This window comes from Habropoda laboriosa, unplaced genomic scaffold, assembly GCF_001263275.1.
Source record: "Habropoda laboriosa isolate 0110345459 unplaced genomic scaffold, ASM126327v1 scaffold96, whole genome shotgun sequence".
NCBI lineage: Eukaryota > Metazoa > Arthropoda > Insecta > Hymenoptera > Apidae > Habropoda > Habropoda laboriosa.
Window position 1 is genome coordinate 1071157 of NW_017100221.1, and position 27413 is coordinate 1098569.

At 40.1% G+C, this 27413-nt stretch overlaps 1 protein-coding gene across 1 annotated transcript; it reads left to right on the forward strand.

Moving 5' to 3' along the window:
• The first annotated feature begins 22521 nt into the window (after positions 1-22521).
• On the forward strand, positions 22522-26928 carry LOC108571044. Its single transcript, XM_017933015.1, has 5 exons — positions 22522-23219; positions 24002-24134; positions 24230-24420; positions 26577-26647; positions 26732-26928. The coding sequence occupies exons 1-3, from the start codon at positions 22614-22616 to the stop codon at positions 24415-24417; spliced, it is 927 nt and encodes a 308-aa protein (XP_017788504.1). The 5' UTR covers positions 22522-22613; the 3' UTR covers positions 24418-24420; positions 26577-26647; positions 26732-26928.
• The last annotated feature ends 485 nt before the right edge of the window (positions 26929-27413 follow it).

Below are 27413 nucleotides of genomic sequence, written 5' to 3' on the forward strand. Positions count from 1 at the left end.
CACACACGATGTGCCCGCTCATACGAAACTTGACGAACTCTTCCGAGCAAGCCGACGGCTCGATTTGATTTCGCGCGAGCCACGATGTTTCAGCGCGCCAGGGCGGCAATTACGATTCGATTAGGCCTGGTTAATGGAATCGTGGGCACGGTGGAGAACCGCACAAGAGCGCGTGAGAGCGCGCGCGCGCAACACAACGCGCCTCTCCTCCACGAACAGAGGAAACGGTGTCTGTCTGTGGAGGGCTTGTTTGATCGGGCCACGGTTTTAATTATAGAACGGTGATATGACGCGTTTGCGCGCCGATCCAAGAAAACGAAGATTAGGCAGGGCGATGATGTTCGCGGAACCGGAACCACACGAGCACCACCGAACCAACGCGGAATTATTTTCGCGGCAATGTGGATTGTTTGAACTGTTGTCAAAATAAATGTTGATAGATAGACCCGGCAGCGAGCTTTATTGCCCGCAACTTCCTTCTACCGTGGTGTCTCACTTTTTACAGTTTTCGTGGACACACGAAGTGAACTGTGTACATAGTTGTGATTTATCGGGTTGAGAGGAATCGAATAGGTAGGGCATATGTGGTATTTTGCTAGACGGATGTTATTTGTTAGAGAGAAAATGCTAATTGGATGTTTTGTGGGCGGGATGGATTTGAACTGGTAGAAATATGAATGATGTCATTGATACGGAGTTTGTTGCTTGTGGATGTGTGAATTTTCTCGTGTGTGTAATACGTATTGTGTAATTGTCGGTGTATGTTTTAGTGGCTTCTGTGAGTTTGAGATAGAGTGATACAATTGCAGTTGGGGGAAATGGAAGTCTTTGTGTTAGTGGAAGATTGTGTAATGGTAGGAGATATTCTTTGTTGGCTGTTGTGTGTTTTGAAAAAAGTGATAAATTTGCGATTAGGGAAAATGTAATTGGAATTCTTGTATTGGTGAAAAATTTTGTGATGTTCAGTATATGCTTTTGGAACAAAATGACAAAATTAAAATTAGGGAAAGTGCAATGAAAATTCTTGTGAAACATTATGTAATGTTCAGTATATGTTTTTAAAACAAAGTGATACAGTTGCAATTAGGGAAAGTGCAATGGAAATTTTCGTATTGGTGAAATATTGTGTAATGTTCAGTATATGCTTGTGAAACAAAGTGATACCATTGCAATTAGGGAAAATGCAATGAAAATTCTTGTATTAGTGAAAAATTTTGTAATGTTCAATATATGCTTTGGGAACGAAATGACAAAATTAAAATTAGGGAAAGTGCAATGAAAATTTTTGTGCAACTAAAGGATTGTGTAATGGTCAGTATATGTTTTTAAAGCAACTTAATACAATTGTAATTAGGGAAAATTCAATGGAAATTCTTGTGTTAGTGAAAGACTGTGTAATGGTCAGTATTTGCTTTTGGAACAAAGTGATACAATTGTAATTAGGGAAAATGCAATGGAAATTCTTGTATGTAGTATTACGTAACGCAAATGCAATGTAAATTGTGCTATGTAATACAGAAAATAAAGGGAATTGTTTGTATTTCATCATTTTTGTTTAGAATGACGGAATATCCGTACATTTCGAGGAAGATTCATTTTAAAGCCGTTTGTAAGATAAGTCGAAATTATGCTGTCTTTACAATGTACGACTTTGAAAACATTTGCTTGCTGTCTTATACTATTGTCATAAATCTGGTAATTCACAGTTGAGGAAGTTATTTGTTCTTACGTGTAATATGATTATAAATTACCGCGAATTATCGAAATCTAATGGTGTATATTTATGTTTCGGGATTTAGCAATAAAATCCTAATAATCCACTAATGAATGCATTTATGAAAATTTCTCACTTATTTTTTCTTTTCATTACAAATCCTGCACGTGAGATAATGACGATGAATTTAATTGGCACCATAAAGCCAGCATTAAAACGTAATTCTACACGCTGATAAATGACTATGAAACACAGACGGACTTTATGAGATGATAATATAAAACACTGAATTTTCATCTTCGAAATATAAAATTGAAAAGAAATATTTAACAATTTGTAATTAACAGTGTGTTTCCTATACATTGTTAATTAAGAATTTCTTCGTTAAATTACTTTCCAAATCTTTAAACACTCAATTTTCATCTCGAAATTAGACAATTGAAGAAATATTAAAAAATTTGATATTAAAAATTTCCTCTCAAATTCCTTTCCAAATTTTCAAACAGATAAGTAATCTGTGTATCGCAGATTTCGAGAAGCATTATAAAATGAACCATCAAGAGGTTTATCGTAAAAATAAATAAGCTCTTTACACGATCCATTAAAACCAAAGTTTCATAAACAATGTTTAATACCATTATCAAATCAGATCTCTCCATCGAGCCCGATAAAACACTAATTTATTCGTACACAACACAATTATGTCAGAAACTTACAAACTTACAGATCAATAAATAAACCAAGACTTCTAACACAAAAGATAACGTAACATTGCAATCAATGTTTAAACCAGCAATAAAATACTTTATATAGAAACATACAACAATCCTTGCAACGAAACAAAATAAAAAATTGAACGATTGAACACTTCGAGAGATAGCAACGTAAAAATTCGCACAATGGAATTAAAAAGCGCATGACCATAGTGTTCGCACCTTAAGAAGAAAGCATGCCATCTGTACAAAGATAGTAACTATGAAATATATGCGTTGACTGTACATTGATACTGATTAAAGTCGTAAAACATCTTTGACGCCGCGTACTGATAGCGTGGAAATGGCAAAATGTGAACCATACGCCGATTCTAGGCGCGAACCTCGGGCAATAATGCACGCGAGAAAGAGGGAGACGTTATAAATTATCGACAGAGCGATACAAGTAATTGATTTATCGGATCTACACAAATAAAGATACTGCACGATTCGATACCATTTCCTGATACGTAATGCGTAACGCAATTCCGCAAAGCGAACACAGAAATTCTCAAATACAGGTTCGAGCATTAACGCACATGGTACGTGAGTTTGATTGATTAATCGGGCGGGAATCCTGAATAATCGCGAATACTTCAACTTCCGTCACGCGGGTTATTCCTAACCGATAAAAGAATCAATAATTTCGATCATTTAATGCCACTATCGCTGTCTTTCTTTCTTCGAACACTTTTACCGCGTTGAATTGAAGGGTTCAATGCGAGAAAAGTGAAATTTCTCCGTACACTTAAGTAAAGTGTGCAAAATGTAAAATAGTCATTAATAAAATATTTTGGAATAGGAACAGTTTTTAACCCTTTGCACACCAATGGCGCTTTTATGGCGGCATGAGTGATTACTTTGGAGAACTTTGAAATGTAAAATTCAGGATTTTTTGTATTATTAAAATAATGGAAATTAACATGAGAAATAGGAATAAATAAATTCACAAACATTCAAAATCACAAATTTCACTGCAAAAGTGATTGAATTAAAATACAAAGGGTTAAGCGTACAGAAAATAAAATGAAAAATAAAACATTTTCCCAGATATACTAGCTTTGCATTAATAAATTTAAATAAAGAAATTACACAATTCCTATTGAAACACTACTTTCCGCAAAAACACTACTATTGTGGCATAGCATCTCGCACAGGACCCCTCAATTACCTCAAATATTTAACAAAATCACACGATAACGCTCGATACACATAGAAATCTCCATCGCGAAATTATACAGCAGCAAAGAAGACGAAAGAAAGAAAAATTGAAAGTAAAAGAATAAGATAAAATTTAACTACGTTAGATTGGCATTGAACTTAGCAAAAACCCTCCGCCTATACGGAAGACGGGTTCGCCAGCGGTCGTGTAAAATGCAGTTCGCGAGACTGTAACCCGCAAGAATCCATAATAGCGGTAATAAATTACGCGCGATTCAGGCATTTTTCATTCGTACTTTTCCTGCAGCACGCGGCCGCTCATTACAAGAATGCTAGCCAGAATCGATTAATCATCGACGTGACTGTTAGAAATCTTCATTGCAAGTAGACCACGTGGCAGCCATCAAGTAGCTTAGCTCAGAGTCAGTCAGTCAGTCAGGTATTCACGATCGATGAAACGTTTCCTTTTCCATCGCGCCCCGTTCCGTAGCGAAAGAAAAAACAAAAAAAAAAAACACCTAAATCGCATAAATCGCCGAATATTTAGGATAGGGAGTGTTGCGCGTAGACGTGGCCGATTCTAAATTGCCGGTCGTTAACCGAGATCTGAATTGCCGGTTAACACCGATTGTCGTGTCGGAAACTCGATGCACCGGGCAGAAAAACACCAGGTGTACTACGGTAGTTAGGTCGTTCAATGGATTGCCGCTCGAATATTCAATCGAGTCCGATAATCGAGAGAAACCCTCGCGTCATTCTCTAGCCTGCTTAGGCTGTTATTAGTCGAGGGGAATTTCAGAAGTCGGAGAAAAAGTCTGTGAAACGTGAACGATAATAGCGACATTTCTTTTCAATTTTCTTTTTTTTTATGAAGATAAATGGAGTGTCTTTTTTTTTTGTTGGGAAATGATATAGTGGGAAAAGAATCGAGAATGAAGGACAGATCTTTGGAGTTAATTAGGGTGACTTGAAGTGTCGAGTGCTTGATGAAGGCACGATGTCATTATGAAAAGTAAATTAAATAACGAGAAGAAAATAATTTTGAAAGTTTGGAACTACTTGCCAATTTTCATCACTAATTCAAATGCAGCGTTAATTAACTACAATTAATTACCCAACCTAACTTTATAAATTCCAAATTAGTATTACAGAGATCAATGGCAATTTCGTATCGATTGATTTGAGTGATAGAAAGTTTGTTAAAAAATTATTAAAATTACTAACATTCTTCTGGAAATTCTTGTATAATTTTCATTATACTCTAGTCTTCTATAGTATTCCACCCTGATAAATGACTAAACTCACACTCCAACAACTTTTGTCACACACTGTACAGTTCTATTTTGAATCATCAACTTGTGCAAAATCCGTTCCAATTCCCCGTCAAGAATTTTCAAGCGTGGATTCAAATCAGCCCAAGAGACGTCTATCGTTAAGCATGAACGAAATGGTCGATCGGGTAATAGTAGTGGTGGCATAGCTATGGGCAGCCATGCGGAATGGTGGCAGAAACGACTTCCAGGTTTTCACGTTCCGTACGATGGTAGCAATAGATCGAATCGTAAGGCGCTACTATTGTATGCATTGAACACGTCCCTCCGCCCTCTCCCTATCACGCGTCCCTTTTGCAATCCATGCTGCCGGTCTCTTACATTAAAACGACGCGGAGATAATTTTAATCGAAAGTTTGTACCGTTGGACCACGGGCTAAAAGCTCACCGGCGCAAGATAACGATTTGTCGGAGTCGAGGCTTATTTATAATATCGTAAAACCGATCTCGATCGCTTGACAACCACCGTGACAAATAATTGGCCGTTTTAAAGAGCCGGTTAATTGCCCCGGAGTGATTGCAGATCGCAGCTCATGAAACGAGAAATTTCGGTTCCTTTATGATATCTCAATTGCACCTCCCGGTTATATAGCTTGTTTGTCAAATGCTCCAGAGTATAATTCTCTTCTTGCGGTTGTAAAAGTTCGGCGGAACGTGTAGAACGTTGTTTCAACGGTTCCAGATGGATACAGCGGGTAGGAAATTTGCGAATTTACCGGGAACGATGTAATTTTTTCGGAGTGAGGTGTAGTTTCAAGGTTTGGTAGAAAGAAAATGAAAACGGTATGGATGAGATGGAGATTTTCGTGATCAGAATTTTTCATGGAATGGGACATTTGTTCTTATACTAGATTTATTGTGAATGAATGCACTAAATGGAAATGGAATGGAAATTTTCATGAATAAGAATTTCCATGATCAGAATTTTTCATGGAATGGAAAATTTGTTCTGGTGCTAGATTTATTGTGAATGAATGCACTGAATGAAAATGGAATGGAAATTTTAAACCATAACTAATGACCATAATTATTCCGATTGAATGTACTAGGGGTTTGCTATGGTAGTGACACCGTGTCGTAAATACGATACTTTTTCAAAAAATAAATTGGCATCTGGCAATCTTAAAAGTTATCAAATATTTAAAATGAAATAATGAAAAACATGAAACTTTTGTTCAATTGTCATCAACCCTAGTCGACTGTCACCATCAAACGAAAAAATTGATTAACATTGACTACATTTACTTGAAAAACTATTTAAGTAACAATAATCAGGCAATAAATCAGTAAAACCCACAAACAATGCCTACGACCTACCAACTGTTTCATTTCCAAATTTCAAAACGATACATCTAAAATTTGAACCAACAATTCCGAAAATCTTCCTCGTATGTGACAAACCTTCCTAAGCAAACACCGTATATGTCTAATTGCATAGAATCACGCATCACACATGTTCCGTGCTCCGCGTTTCTCAGCAAAGGATGCTGCCTGGAACCTGAACGATTGACAAATAGAGAAGTCTAAACAACCCGGGAACATGTAGATAACGTGTATTGAACAGAAATATTAAGCAATTTACGGCTTGAACTTGGTCACATACTAAAAGTCACGAAGCTGAACAAGCATGTTCAGCGTCGTCAATTCGCCTCGGGACGCGTCTGCACGGTATGTCCTGCTGTGTACACAATTCTGCGCGAAGAATTTGAAAATCACGTACACTTTAGCGGTGTTTGGTCTCGCTGTCGGGAACATGCGAGCCGAGGCGTTGTCCGTGTGACGGCAGATCGTAGAAAAGACTGTCTCGTTCGCGCCTCGTAAAATGGACAGGATCGGCACGCAACGCGGTCAGACCTCCTTTAAACTACTTGAATATCGTTATCGACGATTCTAACGGTCCCTCCTCCTGCAGCCACTTTCGAGACCACGGCCAGAAGAGAGAATCGGACGCAGCACACATGTACCAACTGGTGAACAAATAGAACGTGCTATTCCGTACCTTTGCATATATGGACGTTGCTTGTGAAAACCATAGGTAACACGCTCGCGATAAGATCTCCACGACGAAAGTATCTGAACAGCTACATCAACCGTGTATACACGCTTTAAGTTCAAGCGGACGACGCCGACCCACCCTTTTCCGATCCGGAAAAATTGCCGAGAAAGTTTGCTATTCGAAAGGAGAACGTTCACATTTTTCGGGGAATTAGAAGGATTTTAAATTAAATAGGTTCAGAAGATTGTATAGTAGATTAGGTTGAGTTCAAGCGGACGATGTAGGCTAGCTATTTTATACTGTGGTTTCCATTTAAGAAAAATTGCCGAGAAAATTTGTCATTCGCAAAGAGAAGGTTCATATTTTTTTTACGACTAGTTTGATAATTAGAACAATTTAAATTAGTTTCAAAAGATTACGCTAATTGCAAGCTCAAGCGGATGATATTATCGCACCCTTTTCTACTGTGGTTTCCATTTAAAAAAAAAATTGCCGAGAAAATTTGTAATTCGAAAAGAGAAGGTTCATATTTTTTTTAGGATTACTTTGGGAATTAGAAGGATTTTATGTTAGGTTCTGTGAATTGCACACTGCTGTTTATAAGTATTGGAGCACCTATTATGAATTCATCAGATTTCAGTAGAATTCGCTAAATTTTAGTGGATTTCAGTATGCTTCACATTCACTAATTGTAAGTGTCCTAGCAGGAGTTTATACATTTTTTGTCGGCGAATAATCAGGAGCACTAATTGCATCAAATGCAGTATTGTAAAGCATAAAGACAATTCTTTGCTACATAGGAAGCTGGAAATTAAATTTTGTATTTTTTAATTGGACTGTAATGTTTAATGAAAGATGAAATCCAAGAAAATTCAGTACAAGAAGAAAGAAACGTCGGAATTGAAAAGTTAGTAATTCCAATGCTTTTCATAAAACTGAAAAAATAAGGAATTAGTAACTCAAATTACAACACCGTTAAAAATCATTATATCCTAAAAAATAGAATTGACTTCCGCTTCTCACACAAATATCATCGTTGTCAATTCCAGAGGATCCAGAAACACAAGAATCACCCTAGCATTCTACAACTAGGGTGCTAACTTTTATCGTGAGACAAGTATGCAACTATTAATTTCAGACAAATTTTGTCCAGACTACGTAACTTTTGTACAGCACAACTCACGCGAGTTTCGTCAAAGATACATCCCCAAAGATCTGAAATTTCGAGACGAAGAGAAAATTGCGCGGATCTGGAACCTAAACGTTCGCTCAGAAAGTCTCTTGTCGAGGCTTTCGCGAACGAGGATGAGAGAAGAAGGTCCTGCGTCGCCAAACGAGTTTGAAACTGGCCGGTTGAGATGCATAAATAAATATTAACCGGAGTGGCCGACGGGGATGCGTAGATATATCGATTTATCTCAATGTCATTGCTCCTCTGCTTGCTCCGGTTACATTTATTAGGGTCATTAACATCAGATAGACGTGGAAGATTATCGAACCTTCGTATGCCTTGTCATCCAAGCAATGGATATCTTTCTGACAGCAGTTTGTATCTTCATCAAGTGATACTATTGAATATAAAGTCTTGGTAAAAAGCACGTTTCCAACGGACAACGTAACGATCCTTGAATAATTTACATAATCTCCTTGCTCCGAGTGATTAAAGAACGATTTTCAGAGGCAATTCCAGGCGAAATAATCGAATGTCAAGGATGAATATTATACAAAATATTACAGCCTGCAATTCTTCATTTTATTCCTGCTAGATCGTTATCTTCGTCTTTAAGGGAAATGGTAAACATATGGAAGAATTGATCTATCGTTTTTTGTACATCGATATACTTGAGGACGAACGTGAGAAGTTTAAGGTTGATATTTCGATGCAACGTAAGGTGAAAAGTGTGTAGTGTAATTTTCTACGTCGATCCTATCGCTTTTGGGGGTAACAACCAGTTTTCAAATGGCAATTTCGTAATCAGAAAATTATGGATTGGGATACGCGAGTTTCTCCAGCAACTGGACAATGCGAATATCCTATCTGCGGTGACGTCATTGACCTGACTGCTTTCATTTCAGAGACTTTTTGCCTGAATATGTAATGCAACTGATGCTGGAATTCGATGAACTGCGAAGTGTATCTACTTGTCTATAAATATGTTTAGCAATGGTCCAGTTTATAAAATGTGAAAAAAATCAAAATAGAATACTTGAGTACTTGATCAATACTATTATACATTGTGATTTTTTGAATTAAAAGTAATTCATACTTTACAAAAATTGTCGCTGGCAATTGGCAAACTTTGCCAAAATAATAAAATAGCAATTATTATAGAAATGGCGACAATTTGAAGAGGAAGACCCCTTTTTACCAAAAAAATCAATTTTACACATTTCTAAAAAATTAAATAATTGACATATTGAAAAGAATCCTACACTACATTGTAAGCAGTACATTTTCATTTATAAATAAAACAGAAATTTTTCAAGAAACTTTTATTAAAAAAGAATGTTTTATTTCAGTCCTGCAGCCCTTGTCAGTAATGAACGTTCCAGCAAAAGAAATTTCCCCATAACTCCTCCATTTTGCAACACCTCCACTCTCCAAAAATTCTAAAAGAAAGCCTAAAGTTACATTTACATCCTTAAAAGAAAAATGCAAACTTTTCGTTCAGTAATCACCCACAAAAAAAAATTCCCAAATTTTCGCCTATTTTCAGACCCGCATAAATCATTACAAACCCTCCCTCACCCCAATTTCCCGTAGAACCGAACCCCGGAGCCCCTATCCAAGCGTAATCATCGCCGGCCATCAAATATCGTTCTAATTTGAATCGGAAATATCCAAATACATAATCCTTTAGGCCAGCTCGTTCGACGAGCGGCCTTAATCAACAAGGAACAGCAGACAGGTAAATTATCCGACGAATGCGTAGCCGGAATCCCGGCGGAATTGGAAATTTCCAGTAATCTCGGCCGGCTCGGCTCGGCTCGGTGCGGCGCGCAAGAGTGGCTCGTTCGCCGCTCGTTGTCCGCGGCCTCCTAATTAAGTTCCGCTCGGCCGAAGCGTTATTAGTGCATCGCGCAATGCATCGCTCCTAAGAGGGTCGTGGAAGGTGTATAGGGGAGGGCGGGGACCATTAAAGTCGACGCGTTGCGCCGTGGAAAATATCGCGCGACGTCGCATAAATATCGCGAGCGTAAGAGCCAATAATAAAATCGTAAAAGTGGCTCGAAGTTCAAAAGGGAGGCGCGCTAACGCGAGGCCGGGCCTCTGGGGTCCGGTTGAACGCTCGCGCTATTTAAGCGCTGGGCGGTTTCACTTGCTCGCTTGCTCGACTCGCTTCGGCTCGCTCGCTCGCTAATGGCGAAGCGGCGGCTTTTGCGCGAGCGACTCGTTAAGTGTCCGTTCCCTCCGCTACGTCCTCTATGTGTACCTGCGCGCACGTAAGAATGTTTAAGAATATCTGTATGTATTTATATACGCGGTGGTCGATTTTAATTATACGCCTTCCTGGAAAGCAGACGCCCGCTGAAAACGCGGACACGGGACTTTCGGTTTCTCTGCGTCGCGTTTTTCGGCGGACAGGCCGTTTAATGATGAAATTTCAAACGGGCTGGTCCCGTGGTATGAAAACGGTGTTTTAATTACGCGCGCTGTCTGTTCCTTCTTCAGTTTCATACCGAAGTGGAAATTTTGGGTTTCATTGCTTAGGGGAGAAGTTTAATGATGTTCCCAATTTTTTCTTACTTTTCTGAAGATCGAATGATTAATTTTGATGTGAACGTGTCTGGTAAAATTTTGATAGTTTTTATGAATTGCTTCTTCGTTATATTCTTGATTTGCTTTATATTGAAGTGAAGCTGTCAGGTTTGATTGTTTAGGGTAAAAATTGGAACTTTTTGTTACTTCCCTGACGATCACATATTTAATTTTGATGTGAATGTGTCAGGTACAAATTTTGACCGTTTTTACGGCTTGCTTCTTATTCATACTTTTCATAATTAACAGTTCAATTTCGAAAGGAAAGTAGCAATTTTGACAGCACGAGATGGAAATTTCAATGATACGTGTCATATGCTTCTACGTTACGGTTTTGGTAAACTAATAATGAATATTTTAGTAATAATGACAGACAGATGTTTCAGTGACGTACGTCGTATTAGAATCAAGCTCGTCACTGAATACCATAGTTTAGACAGCTTTGATCTTTGAATTCACGCATTCTGAACCTAGACGAGTCGTGTTGCAAAATTAGAACAACTTTGATTTTCACATGCTGATACAATTTAAAGGAACACTTAAATATTGCGCAAGGGGTCAATAAAGATTTGTATCACTAAAGATAAGCTACATTTCGAGGACATTGTCTCGAATAGAAGGTATAGCAACAATTTGTTGATACAATAAACAATGGTTTTTAATTAAAGACAGGAAAGAGTTAGGGAAGTGAAATGTTCGAAGATGAATTCTTCATTCACTTAAAAGGTAAATCTATGCATTTGCAAGATTCGAGTGTTGCTTCTCCTAAGGTTAGGTTAAATAAAATTGAGATTTAAAAAAAGACTAATCAAAATTTTATGGAAATTTCTGTTCACAAAGAAATTATTTGAAGGCTGGACACAAGAAGTTTCTATATGCCATTGATCGTTCATCTTTTCTTCTAATACAAAACAGTTTTCTCTTCAACAAATAAAATTTCAAAATATAAAAATCATGTGGTACATTTAAATAATCAATTTTCATACACTGTACTGATAAATAACACTTTAGAAACTAGTGAGAACGCGCACTTCGCACACCCAGACTCAAGGAGAGCAAAAAACTGCATAAACTACACCACTTAATGCGAACTGATTCTCAAAAGAAGCAACGATTCCTATTCAACCACACTTACACCGCACAATCCACTTCTTTGTCCTAATGAAGAGCACAACGATGTCCGAACAATTTCCCCCGAAGCACGCATCGGACAACTCTGCTTACAAGTCAATTTCTCGATCGTAAAATAAAAGGAGTTTCATCAAATACAAATACCCCAAGGAGCAGCTCGATAAAACTTCACCCCACGTTCAATCGACCAATAAACAACACTAAACGTCGTTCCACCGTTGCTTCTTTTATGGAAATGCGATCTCCGCCGGGTCACCCTGTATACACACAGGCACACGCGTGCACGGGACACGTGTGCACAGAAACGTGCACACGTTTTAAGCGAAATGGCGCGGTGTGTACACGCGCGACCTCGACCGCTCCAATTCGCCGTTAATTGGGCGACATTTTCGCCGTGCGCCTTTTTACGCTCCTGGCCTATCTCAACGAGCTTATATCCTGAGGAGCGGGCATAAATTACGGCGATTACCGCGGCCACTGAGCTACTCCTCCCAGGAGCCGATTCGGCTCGCTAATTATCGGCTCCGTATAAATTTCCATCGTTTTCTACCAGCCGTGGCTCCCAGCTTCCAACGGATGCCGCCGATAGAGAAATAAATGCCCACGTTATGGTACCGCCGTTAATACGCCCCTGGTGAGCGGCTTCACGCTTGCGTCGCTCTTTCTACGCGACTCCGACACAAGGCGCTTAAAACGGACCCTTCCTGTCAGCTACACCTTTATATCAATCGGGATTATGAATTTTATTTTTTTTTCTTTTCTTCGTCTTCCAAATTCTCCAACCGTGCACGATTCTCCTCGTTGTCCTTGTTAACACTTTATCGACTGTTCGTTTGCGAAACGGATATACACTTCCGATGGACTCGTTTTAGTACGGATACGTTGCTGGTGTTCCGTTTTTCTCTTTGAGTTTAATAACTTTCGCATACGGTCGTAAAGTTGTACAACTTTTGCATAGAAATGAGGGAAAAAGCTTGCTGTGATATTGTATTTTTATTTCGTTTCAGTAGCTGCAAATGTTACTCCTATTAGGATTATAATGTTCGTTTTCGTGGTGGTTGAGCAATAGCGAGGAAGAAGCTGTCAGTCTCTAAGTGCTTGTACAAATGTAAGTCTTCTTTATGCAATCTCTATCTACGTTTTCCAGAGACCACTTTCGTATTTTGCAAAAAAGAAAAGTTTTTAAATTCAAGTCCCTCAATTTTCATTTTTTAACCCAGAACGTGAACCAATTAATATTCCCGAACAGTAATTAATCACATTGAAAAATAAATGTAGCTCAGTGTCAAAGAACCAAGAATTTCTTTTTAAATTCCAATTTCTGAAGTGTATCCGGCATGCAGAACCTGCAAAGTACAAGATTCTGATACAGACCAGTCTATTTAGTTACAGAACACCAACACTCCCATACGTACTTAATTCAAGTCACAACAAGAAGATACAAAATGTCACTTAACACCAGCATCCCGCTCGAAACACAGGACTCATAACGAAGCAGGTTGACGACACAATAAACTTGTCGATAAAATTGAGCGAGCTCGAGTAAGAACTTTACTACGTCCCGGAAGTCTGTAGGCTTATCACGTAACGAACTTAACAATTTACGACGTTTTATCAGTCCGAGCGATATCGCAGCTAGAACCTTCAAGGATTACCATCCGACACACTCGTCCAATAGAGAGAGTTCACAGTCCTGTGAAACGTCAAACTTGAAGATCAACAACCCCCCTTATCCCCGTTTACTAAGATCTCACTTATCGGCAATGACGTAACCTGTGAACGACGCGAGTAACGAGTAAATAGGAAGAGAGAAACAAGAAGGGAATGAAGAGACAGACAGCGAGAGGACAGATTCGTCGTTGGCGCAAAAACAACGGCAACGAAGTGCGGGAACGATTTCTCGCCAATCGTCGTGCCCGACATAGCTGGCGCGCGCCGGCATTAGAAATTCCAGCCGCAGTGTATCCGGTGCTTTCATTGAAAGCCTGATAGATTTTCTGTCGCTCTCTGTTAGGCGCACTGTCACCGCCCGGCCGTACAGCAAACAGCGGCGGCGGCAAAAACAGCCGCGACACGACCGCGGCGGAATCGAGGTAGAAACTATGGGGATCTCGCGTGTGTAACGGGCATCGTATTTTTTTTTTTGGCTTTTTTTTCTTCTTCTTCTCTCTCTCCACGTGACGATGCCTCGCGGCATATATATCTCAGCCGGCACATAAATTTATCGCGAGGCTGATCAGCGCTAATAAGACCGCGGCAGGCAGGCAGGCAGACAGGCACGCGCGCTCTCCGCGGCTCTAGCTGGCTAGCCGTCGAATCCTAACCAATACGTTCAACCAGTTTCCACGATATAAACAGCATTTTTCATCGGTGTTGAAGCGATTCCTCTCGTACCGCGTTCCACGCGGTGAACGGAGCCACCACCTCCGACGTGGAGACGATCCAGCGGGCAACGGTAGCCCCCGTCGAATCTCCGACAACAAACTCGATCTTCGTGTCGTTCATTCAAATTGCTCGCTCGGCGGAGGCCAAGCTCTGCGAAGAGAGGGAGAGGAACGATCAACGGTGTGGAAGGTGTGCGTGGACGTGAACGTACGTGCGAACCGTGAGCATTCCATGTAACGCCATCCTTCAGCCCGGCCTGCCCGTCATGATGCCCTTCCGCGGGGCAGTAAGCCCGCAGGAGCAGGCGAGAACAGAGCCGCAATTTGCGTAATTGCGATGCCTACCCTTTTCTCCCTCTCCCTCTGGCTTCTACTTTAAGAGCGAGACGCGAACTTCTCTCGCAGTACCTATACTCACGGCCCTTCTCTCCGCTCGTCCCTTAAGACTGTGTTCCTTTTATAAACGGCACCCGATGGAAATTTCGCAGCTATGCGGGCTGCCCCCTCAAGCTACCTATAGCCGCGGCTCGTGCTACGCCAATTAGCCGTATTCGCGCCTTCCCGATACCTACTGATGGGCTAATGCCTACACCCTGACCAGTGATTTCCGATCACGCGGACCGATTGTAAATCTACGGGGGCCACGGTGTGTCTCGATACCGCGCGATAACGCGCGTTTTTCGCTCGTCGTTCTCGTGCATCCCCGGCTATCTGCATAATGACACGCCGATTTACAAGTCGATCTCGCTTTCTATAGGACCCGGCCAGCCTGCTGTATACACGTACATACACAGATCGGAGAGCGCGAGCTCTTACGTAAATCACTCGTTTCAACGGTACCAGGCGAAACGCAGCCGGTGTTGATTCTATTCAACGTAGACTCAACTATGTTGTACGTGGCCGATTGGCAAATGTAAATTACGGGCCTAACGAGCGACGGCTGCTGCGCCGGGCTCCTTGTAAATCGTAATCCACCAACTTGCTGGAGGATAGTGGAGACGTTGATGGAGGTGGTAGACGTAATAGGTTGCTCGTGAAGTGTATTACTGATTTTAGGTGGGCTGGTTCTTTCGGTTGCTTTTTCAAGTGACGAGTGGAATTTTTGTGGTGTATTAGGTGGTTTGGTTCTTTTGCTTTTTAAAGTGAACTGTGGAATTTTTGTGGTGGTGGAATGATGATGACGGTGGGAGACCTAATAGTGTGCCCATGAATTATGTTAGTGATTTTGGGTTGGTCGATTATTTTGCCTTTTTAAGCGGAGAGTGGAATTTTTTTACCATTAGACGAGTTTGATGAATTTGATTTATTGTCGAGTGAATTTCATAGGGAATAGAAGTGTTCTTGGTATAAATTTTATACAGGGTGTTTAGAAACAAGATTAACATTTACATGAAAGTAACTTTTTTAAAGAAACAAAACTGATAACACAATATATTATATTGACAAATGTATTTTGTGTATAAAGAGTCTACACTTGTTCACATTCTTGGAACCGTATTTTCTTTTGCAAAAGAAATTCTTTAATATAAATGTTAACATATTTTTGAAGCACTCTGTATTTTTCAAAAAATGTTGCCTAATGGTTGTAAATAGTTGTGTTAATGATAAAGTATTAAGTTTCTGCTAAGTGAAAGTACTGCGAATATTACTCCAGACGATTAGGTACACAGAGATCCTTATTCGAGGAAATTAATTGAAGCTGTAGGATGAAATATTTTTCCCTGAAATTTATAGTCAGATCCTTAAGAAACTTGCGTAATTCATAGATATGTAAATGACTTTAAACATCGAGGGTACATACTGCTGTTGAATTAGGGTATTATTAGATCCCTGGAGAAACTACTTGCAATAATGAAGTACACAAACTATTTCCCGAAGGCTAAAGCATTAACCCACATATGCGTTCAACGAAAGCTGTCAGCGCAGCGGATAAATTTACATACAATGTCCAACGAAAACAATTAACGTGACTCATGAACGTACATATCTATATTTGGGGAAAATACAAGTTTCGTACGATTTAATATCGATAAAACATTCACATACGAATCTAGCTATACGTCGTACCTGTAATCGATATTTCAATGTAGCTGATCTATTGAGACTGCATAACGAGTTAAACTCGTCACGTGCAGTTATGTTCAAATATGAAAGCGCTGACAATAAATCAAATTCATTATAGCTTTCTGTGAGGCAATAGAGAGCTCTTGAAAATATTTCAATCATTTGTGAAGAAATATACATATGAGTGAAAAATAGTGAAAATACGTCAAACGGGTAGATCGATACGCTATACTTAATCTATTCGGAAGATTGCACTCAATTCTTGTCAATCTCACTTTTGCATTACGACTTCTTCAAATGTTAATTAGACCGACAATGAAGAGTGTTTGTAATTTCGTTCATAGTCGTGCCTTGAAATGCAAGGTAATCAGATATGAAATGACAAAATATCGAAACAGACTATATTTAGGGTCGATATTTCTATGAACCATTTTCATTGTTTTTAAGCGTCGAATCAATTCCTATATATTTTTAAAACACATGGAAAAGTAAGGCTGGCTTAGTATAAAGGAAATAATAAAGAATAGCAAACATTTTCACTTATTAAAAAAAAAAAGTCAGATATGAGATGATAAAACATCGAAACAGGCTATAGCTCGTAACAGGGTCAAATAGGGCCTATGTTTATACGAACTTTTCTCATTGTTTTTAGGTGTCGAATCAATTTCTGTATATTTTTAAAACATGTGGAAAAATGAGGCTGGCCTAGTGTAAAGTAAATAACAACAAAATAACACAAATTTTCGTTTAGTATTAAAAAAAAGAGAGGAAGAACAGAAACTGGCACGTGAAAAGCTTCAATCTTACAACGCATCGAAGCAGTTGTACACATATGTGTAAAACATAACAAAACATTAATAAAATATCATGTCCTCGTAAATTTAAGTTAACAAAGTTTGATCAGGTGCTTTCTACCGACCTAAAATACTTATACTTCTCTCCATACATCCCCGAATAAACGACCAACTTTCAATCTCTACTTTTCGAATTAGTCTCGACATCTACCTGTCCCGCTATTAAACCACACCTACACAAACCGAAGCAGAGCAGACCGACCGATAACATACTTAGCTTCGCGGAAAATGACGTAATCGTTCGCGCAGCATGATCCAGCCGTTCCGCGAAAATCACCGCTAACAGTGTACGCGTTGCACGCGATAATCAGCACGCGGGGAATCAATCAAAATTACCGCGGCACGGGTTTTAGCATAGGCGTGACACGCAGAGTGTGCTGCGGTGAACCGGCGCGGTGAGTAGAGTTCCCTTTTCGCATTTCCCTCACCGGTCGATTATTGAAAATCATTTCTCAGAACGGTCACGAGCCCTTTGTGTATCGCGTGCGTGGATGTGCACACGCGAGCGGGCACAGGCGTGCCCCTCGTGCTGCACCACGGCGCATCACTATGTGTCGGTGCACTCTGGACGCGAGATCAGCAAATCTAAGATCGTGCAACTGGTGTCCAGTGGCGTGTCCGCGGCATACGTTGCCGATGTTCCCCGGCTAAGGGAACCGAAAGAGATAGAAAGACTCGCGGTTAGAGTGTATAACGGAGAGAAAGACGAGCAGCAGCCAGCAGCCAGCAGTTGCGAACGAAGAGTGAAGGATGAAGGGGACCGACTGGTGAAGAAGCGAGAGGGGTCGAAGTAGAAGGAAGGAGGTGGAATGCGCGGTTCTCGAAGGAGGAGCTGTCGGCGGTGAAAAATCACGCACCCCGCCACCACTGCCATGGCCAGAGAGCATCTGCTCTACATACCCTGGCTCTCAACCTACAAGAGAGAGCTCATCTTTCGCGCAGAGCTCGCATCCCGATAATCTGCTGGACGCACCTGCGGCTCGTTCGCGGCCGATACACGCGTATCCTGCCCCGACATCGTTTTTCGATGTTTGCCCGCCGGCTAAGCTCATTATGCTTCTTTCGCTTAGAGAACTGGTTCCCGGTATCGGCCGCGGATGTACCATGCGTACGGAACTGGTACCGAGATTAAATTAACGCTCGCGATACTCGCCGAACTGATTTTTAGGGCAATTCGATCGGGACAAGAAGATACGGCAGGGATTTTTCGCGATGGGGTCTGAATTTTCGCGGGTAATGGATTAATCGTTGCGGTATTGCAAACGTAGGATTAATTTGTGACTTGAAATTCGGAGGATACATTGGTTGACTCCAGTTTCTGCAATGTGTTGCCGAATTTGAGTACCAAAACGCATAATTGACGTTTAACGACATGAAGTGACAAAACATCGAAACCGGCTATATCTCGTAACAAGGCTAAATAGGGTCTATGTTTATACGAACATTTTTCACTACATTTAGGTGACGAATCAGACTTTGTATATTCTTAAAACACATGGAAGAATAAGGCTAGCTTAGTACAAAGTAAATAGTAAAAAATAACAAACGTCTTCATTCTTTGAAAAGAAAAATTAGATGTGAAATGACAAAACATCGAAACAGGCTATATCTCGTAAACAAGACCAAATAAGGACTATGTTTATTCTTTTTATGTGTCGAACACATCCCTGTTAATGAATTCTGTTACAGAGTTAGTCCCAAACGTTTTCATTTATTAAAAAAAAAAAGTCAGATATGAAACGACAAAACATCGAAACAGGCTATATCAAGACCTATGTTTACACGAACGATTTTCATTCTTTTTATCTGTCGAATCAATCCCTGTCAATGAATTCTTTTACAGAGTTAGACACGTTTAATTACTTTCTGAATAATATTCGAATAGAAAAACTAGAAAAATTAGAGATTATCATTTGAAGAAACAATAGTTAAAAAAATTATCCCGCTTCCATACCGCGAAGCAAACTGTCCGTACGAATGGTGTACAGGAAGGGGATGATAGGTGGAGCCAGGCTGCATTCGGAAGGGAATAAATTGATCAATGAGAACCTCGAAGAATCGGCGCGGGGTATAGCAGAGCAAGATATACGTGCGCTGGCTGGGCTACCGGTCGGTCGGGTCGGGTCGCTGTTCTCCTGTGCTTCGTCTCTCTCTTTTGCTCTGTTTTTCTGTACCTCCTTTCGCCCTCCTCTTTTCACCTTCGCCAAGTATACCGCTCGCTCGCCCTTTCCACCTTCCTCGCTACCTCTCTTTCTCTCCCCGGCCGCTACTCACTCCACAGAGTTGTTGTTCGACTGTTTTATTACTTTTATAAATGCCGCCGCCACCATGCTACCACCACCACCACCACCATCACGAGCACCACAGCATCACCACCACTCACCACCGCCGCCGCCGCCGTCGTTGTGGCGGGCATTTCCTTTGTTGGGGCAGCCACGGTCCATTGTTGCTCGCCAGAAAGATGCGAATTTTAATTCGATATTGTCTAATATTATTTATGTATGCACAACCTAGAGAACCTGCCCATTTCAAAGCGTTCCGTTGCACCCTTGCCGCCTTGCTACCGCGTCCTTCCTCTCCACGCGAACCGCCTATGTATACCGTGCGATGAATCGACTGTTGTGGCCGCCTTTGGGCCTCGGACACACTATCACCACGTGCACCATTCCTCCGTGGCTTATACTTCATGCAGATTTTTCGGTTTTACGGGAATCGGGAATATGTGCGTTCAGGGATGTCATATTTTGCGCGGTGTTTTTGAATCTTTGACAAACGATTTATTCGTTATTAACCCTTTGCAGACGGAGGACTGTATGCCATGTCGGAGTGCTGATTACTTGTGTCACACGTAATTAGGTCACTACTTCAATTTTTTTCTTTAAACAGAATTATATCGAATATACGTACGTGAGTTCGTGATCACTCCAACTACTTTTTAAAATTATGAGTTTATTGGTTGCGTTCATAGTATTCTGTGAACGCATGTATGAGTCTATCAAAGGGTTAAATTTCCTTTTTTTTGAAAATAACGTTAACAAACTGTGCACCATTGTGGAGTTAAAATTAATATTAAGTCATTCTATAGGTTCCTGCCGAAAGTGAAAAACATTTTAACAAAAATCCAAGGAAATTCTACAGCGATGACATAATGATCTTACCAAAAACAATAGGAAAATACTGTGGAACGTGAAGGCGCTTAGGTTTTTTTATCAAATTCGAAGGTTCCTTGAAAATATTGATCTAAATTATAAAATTCGACACGAACTTACGAGATGGAATTCGAGAAATTGATTCTACTCGACTGCCACGAGAAAAGGAGAATTTTCCGACCCGATTCTAAAGGCAGATTTTCACCTGACAGTAAATCGCGACTTTTCCCGAAAAGTATATAAAAATCGCGTTGTCACGATGTTGCATTTCGTGTTCTAAGTTTAAAATACATTTTCATGTGACACTAAAAGTCTTTCCTTTTTGTTCTTACGTGGCATTAAAAGTCACGACGTTTTACTGTCGAGAATTTGCGCGTTTTCCTCGATTGCACGCAATAAATTATTAAATTTTTCTACTTTCCATATTTTATAGTCCCACTTTAGATATCACATACGTCACGTTGATATCGTACGAAAAATTCCACACCTCTGCGTTGATCCATTTAACTAGAAATTTAGTCATGATTTTACTGCTTTACTCAACGATGGAAAATTATGTAAATCGTCATATAATAAGCGGTAAATAACTGTAAAAACAGAGAACGTGCCAGTTTCAATCTGATCGTCGAAGTTGAGCTGTGTTGAACTTAATTAGTGATTGATGACTATCTAGGAACTTAATGCGCTGTTTGCATCGGTGATTCGAAGTTCATCTAAAACTAGGTCTTCAGCTAATGATCGCGGTAGTTAATCCTGGTTAACACGGGGAAAGGAAAGAAAAATTCTGACATACTGTTAGTATTGCAACTAGGCTTCATCGTCAGTTTGAAGATGCACTGATATTGGAGCACGTTTCTCCTTTAAGTTATATTTACACGCCAATGTTATGCATCATCAACTGACATTCCTCGGTAATTTTTATTCCCCTTGAGTTGGCTAATCAATCTGAAAATTGAGAAAGATGCTTTGGATACGACAGAAGTATAACAAGTTGTACTTTTCTGAACAGTTTTATCTCTTCAATCTGCGCTTGTATTTCTATACATTGATTGCATGCTTCCGTGTTACCTCAATTTAAAGCAATACACGATTAAGAAAATCTGAGAAATAGAATTATTTCTTAATTATTGAAATTGACAGAAATTTTTCTAGATTTAGAGATCAATTTTGGTTCACCTTCTTTAAGAATTGCTAATAAATATCAAATTCTTTCAATATTAAGCATTCATATTTTCTTCATTTTTAATTTTTTAAAATTGTAAATTTAAAATTGCTAATAAGTTACTAAGAAATTTTGAGACTAACACTTCCTTAAGAATATAATGTTCTATTTTAATGCAAGCACAGAGTGACTTTAAGCAAAAATGATACCAAAACCTCGGTATATCCCTTGAAAATATTCTTCTGATTACGAGCTTCTGAAAAAACAATACTTGCAAATAACTTCTACATTCACTTCTAAACCTCCCTTCAACTATACACTCAGCGACTGGTTGAAAAAGACCCAAAGACCAAAAACGTAACAATTTTTATCACCAACAGCCCATATGAACCTACACAACAAACTCCTAACATAACATCAAAGAAACACAAACTTGATAACAGCAAAAATTCCCTCAAAAGAATAAAAAGGACCCAACGACAGCCCTAAGATTAACCTCTTCCCCTCCTTATCTCTAATCTCCAAAGCAACCCAATTAACTCCCTAAAAGCCATCGATTAAACGCACCCTGCAGCATCAATTCTGCAATAATTCATCGTCGACCAATAACTCATCCTTCCAATTCCCCGGAAAACCACCGGTGTCATCCAACAAAAGACGCTCTCGCGTACGATCGATTACCGCGTCGCATTAACGCGTTTCTGGAACGCGAGGGATGGTAAGTCCCGTCGTAGGCGTTGATTGTTCCACACGGTGCTCAATTTAAACGACATTTAATTACCGCCAAGTGTAAGTAGCTTCCTCGACGGACTCCCGAGGTATATCCAGCAGGTATATACCGCGAGACTTGCGCGCAACGCGGCTCCTCCGGCTGGAAATCAATATCAGCCGACATCCAGGTTCACTTTGGAGCTGCAGTCACAACAGAATGCGCAACAGTTGCGTCTGAACGAGAGAGAGGGAGAGGATATACTCAGTGGTCGATCCCTATTGTTCCCTCCGATAACGATACGAAAGTTGTTCCAACCCTCGGCGGCTCTCGTCATGTGAACTGGAGCAAAGAGAGAACTCGAAAACCATCCAGAACAGAAGTTCCAGAATGGACGTGCAGCATCTTAACTTCGTCTATTGTACAGTGCAACGAAACGACATACGATGTACGATGCTGTTGTGAACGTGTTAGAAATGCAAGCCTTCGCCAAGATGTCCGAGAGAAGGATCTCGTTAGGCATCAATGTCAGCATATTCGTGATACTGACGATCTTCGGTGTGTTACTCTCGCTACCGCTGCGATTGCTATTGACCACGCATTACTACGATCGAAACGGGACCGTCTGTGAGAACGACACGTTGGCAACGACGGAGAACGCGACCGTTCAAGCGGCGATAGCGATTCCGTTGGACTATCGGAAGTTGAAACGTTGCCCGAAATTCGGCTACCAGGACAGATTGTTGTCGGTTTATCGATGCGACTACGACGGTAATTGCACGTACACGAGCGTTTCTAAGCTCGACGGTAAGGAGAAGGATAAATTGGCGGGGAGTAAGAACGAAACGACGAACGATCGGGGTAACGTAACGAAGAAGATCGCTACGGAGGAGGCTTTTGGGGAGAACATGACGGAAAACGTAGGAGATAATGGCAAAAATCGTCGAACGAAATCTGTTCCCGTCGCCGTACATATTCTCATGACGATGCTTCTCATTTCAGCGATTGCCGCATTGGTTGAAGTGTTGCGAATACGTTTCGCTAGAGACAAGGTATTAAAGCGGAAACCGCACTAAATTTCATTCTATCTTGTTGAAAATTTTCATGTTAATGCCGTTAAACTTTTTTCTCCGTGATCTTTTCATTGTGTATATATATATATACATACGTGTATGATTTTTACTAATTATGTATATAATGTATAATTTTCGTGGTTGCAAATCCAATCAGTGTAGGTACGTTACAGGTGAATTTAAGAGGCAGAGGTAGAGATGCGAGTTTATCGAAACATTTGAAATGAACGTTGCTTGACAAATCTATATATATATGTGTGTGTAAATATAGTAGAATATATCGATTAAGAAAGTAAGCTAAAAAAGACATCGATAAGAGTAAATAGTAAATGTACAGATACGAACAATCTCTCTAGATTCATAGCAGACAGATGTATTGATTGTTGGACAAGGTATTTAAAAACGAAATGTTACATAGAATAGAACTCTCTAGATGTAGAAGTTATTAGCATCGCAGATTAGACACTACAGGAATAAAAAATAAAAATACACCATATTGCACATATAAAGTACTAATATACATATGGGAGAGTGTAGTGTCCTGTCATGTTTACACGTAGAAAGCATATTTTCGTAGAAAAAAAAAAAAAAAGAAAAAAGAATCAGAGGATGCAACGAAACGTTACACTGATTGATTTCACGCGCACCGAAATGCATTTTCTCGTTCTCTATGTCGCAAATAGAAATAAATAAATAAATAAGAAAACAGTACGACACGAATATACAAACATGTATATATATATGTTTAAAAAACGCATAAGGACTCGTCTAAGGCAGGTAGTGCCAGCTCAAGAAAAACGTCCACGGTGGAGCTTCCCGTACGGTGGCAGTTCCCACCGAGGCAGAGGTCTTTCGAAATGCAAGGCATGAATCGATCCGCTTTACGCCTATTAGGTAGCTGTATAATTAGAACACTTCGATCGGATACTACGTAGAAGAATAACGATAATATATTGCACGGTAAATTGGTTGTAAATATGGAATCGTAGGTGCGAGACCACCGCCGCTTATTCGTCGCTCTTCGTTCCCAACGCAACCGTCTAAGCAAAGCTCTGGCTCTATTAGCGGTACGCCGAATAATCGGGTATCCAGGCGCCGATCGGCAGAGTCAGACGAGGAGGTCGGGGTTTTCGTTAGCGCTCTTCATCACCGCACACGCCTCATTCGACGACATTAAAAGGTAAAATGGATCAGTTTCTCGTTGTTAACGGAATTATTTTTCATTGGTCGTTGATCATTGTTAACGTGAAAATTTCCCAAGGTTCTAGTGAGTCAGGAAACTACGTATACCGGCCGTTCTCTTTTTTAAAGTGGCGTGAGATTAATTTGGAACAAAATCAGTTGAGGCTAATTTCAGGTAAACATATGTAGTATCGGGGCCTCAGTACACAAAAATAGGAAACCGGCGCGGAACAATAGACAGGGAGTGGTTGGCGTAGCGCGCAAAGCCTTGACTTGCTAAGCCGAAGGCCCGGGTTCGATTCCCGTTGGGTCCTTCGAAATTTTTTTCCGTCGGATGAGTAGAGAGGGAGTGTTTGGCGTAGCGCGCAAAGCCTCGGCGTACTAAGCCGAAGGCCCGGGTTCGATTCCCGTTGGGTCCTTCGAAATTTTTTTCCGTCGGATCCTACATATGAGGGCCCGTCCGGGATGGAGGCATCTAGGCTGCACGAAACCAGGCGCTGTGAGATGAAAACATGTGATGAGAGGGTTTTGCACGTCTCCCAAAAAGAGTTGAGAAACAGAGTTTCGGCTGGAGAGTAGTGCCACTGTGTGGGGGAGTGTAACCCAAAGTGTTGAGTTGAGTTTGTGTTGCATTCAGGACAATTCCAGGGCGAATGTCAGTTCAGGATGGCCGAGTGTAGTATCGGGGCCTCCGTACCCAGAAATAGGAAACCTCGAAGGGACAATAGAGAGGGAGTGGTTGGCGTAGCGCGCAAAGCCTCGGCTTGCTAAGCCGAAGGCCCGGGTTCGATTCCCGTTGGGTCCTTCGAAATTTTTTTCCGTCGGATCCTACATATGAGGGCCCGTCCGGGATGGAGGCATCTAGGCTGCACGAAGCACAGGAGGTGTGCGATGAAAACATGTTGAGGGTTGCACGTCTCCCAAAAATGCGTTGTTTCGGCTGTGTGCCACTGTGTGGGGGAGTGTGCCCGAAAGTGTTGCACTGAGGACATTCGAGGGTGAATGTCAGTTCAGGATGGCCGAGTGTAGTATCGGGGCCTCCATGCCCAAATAGGAAACCTCGAAGGGAGAATAGAGAGGGAGTGGTTGGCGTAGCGCGCAAAGCCTCGGCTTGCTATAAGCCCTAAGGCCCCGGGTTCGATTCCCGTTGGGTCCCTCAATACTTTTCCATCGTCGGTTCCTACACATAGAAGTCTTCTTTTTTAAGTTTGACTGAGAGACTTCTTTCGATGAGTTCACGAGAATACTGTAGTGTATTGATTTTTTTGTTGTAAATATGAAAAGAAGATATTTGTGTCTAGCCGAAATTAGTCTCAACTCCTTTTTCTCAAAATTGGACTTGCACCCTATAAAAAGACGACTCAAATGTTATTGCATAAAGGTTTGTTTTGGTGCAAACCTCGTTTTCCTTGAACAATATTAATAATTGTTATCGTGCAATACAAGTTTAGAAATCTTAGACGAAATTATTAACATTTGCCAATATTTTTTAATTAATTCAAACGCAATTTTTAAATATCTCGATATAAGAATAAATGGGCTTGTACCGCATTGAAAAAACAAACGACTCAATATTACGTTTAAATCGATATTACTATGTCCTTTGGAAATTGGAAGATGAAATAGAATCTCGCTGTACAAAGAGTATAATCAGTAGAAGAAATATTTTACGTGTTCAAGAGTATCGACAAACGAATTTGGATAATTCAAAGATAGCTAAAAATTGAAATATTGATAATTTGTGGCATGATTTAAGCGTTGATACGGAAAGAAATTAAATTATGCATAAATTATTAGAAAAATTACATTTCTTGCGATAGATTGTACAATTAAATGCTTGAACGAAATGACTATATTCAATGTATTAAAAATGATCCAAGTTATTCAAGCAAATAGAGTTACATTCTTACGCGGTAATCGAATTATTCGTTTTATTATTCGAACACTGTGATTAGCTTGAGAAGAATTTTCTTTTCAAATCCAAATCTACCATACACGTATATTTTATTATTAATTCATTTCTATCGTTGCAACAATTTATCTCCACGCTGTTTAACAATGCCAATCTCATATGTAAATGTTTAAAAATTAAATTACTCTTTAAAAATAAGAGAAACACTGTAATTCTAATTCTGCTGTTTGTATTCGTTTCAGTTAAGATCAGTCGAGTTCTTTGAAAATTTATTCGCGTTAAAACCAACAGGGTACACGTCTTAGACTGAATGGTACGTTTCGTCAAATGTAGGTACAGTAGATAAGAGCAAGAATTTTCTTCGAAGACTAATACAATTTTTACATTGTTTCGTCAGGTCTCACACATCGCACAACAATCACGTTCACGAATTTCAAATAGAAACAGATTCTTAGTACTTCGTGAACCCACCACCCTACAGAACTTCCAATGATATCGTTGTTTCTTCCAGCTCGTATTTCGCAATTTCTGACAATTTATCTGAAACATTTCGCATTAGCCAAAAAAAAAAAAAAAGAACACTTTTTAACACTTGTCCCCGCTGCAAACGTAGGCGATAAATCTGATTGCCACTGTTTCACGTGAACCATAATTTTAATCATTTCTGTTCTCCGTAAGGTAATTTTTACACATTTTCTCTGCTCTAATAGTTTTCCCTCTTTGCAACGAAAAGTATGAATATGAATCTTGCAATTGAAACGAATCGTATTTTCTGCTGTGTTGAACAAAAAGGGAGACAAATTTTGCTTTACTTTGTTCCAAATGAAAATATATTATGTCAAACATTTCAATTTTTATGTAAAAACGGTATATTTAACGCGTCAGGCGCCAAGCCTGTTTTGCCTTCCTTTCCGTTTAGCCCGCGATATCCGATTTTACCGATATGCTGGCGGCCGGAGATCTGTGTAAGGTTGCGATAAGACTGCATGTGTTTTAGTAATACTCGTTGAAATTTCTTTTTTGGTAACAAGTAATATTTAGGTACATTCTTTTATGATCTCCAAATTATTAAAAATTTA

What these genes read in the sequence shown, in the direction of transcription:
- LOC108571044 (XM_017933015.1), top strand. Translation starts at nt 22,614, where the DNA reads ATGTACGATGCTGTTGTGAACGTGTTAGAAATGCAAGCCTTCGCCAAG. An exon ending in TACGTTTCGCTAGAGACAAG is followed by an intron (nt 23,220 to 24,001) that starts GTATTAAAGCGG and finishes AAAACGCATAAG; the next exon opens with GACTCGTCTAAGGCAGGTAG. An exon ending in ATCCGCTTTACGCCTATTAG is followed by an intron (nt 24,135 to 24,229) that starts GTAGCTGTATAA and finishes ATGGAATCGTAG; the next exon opens with GTGCGAGACCACCGCCGCTT.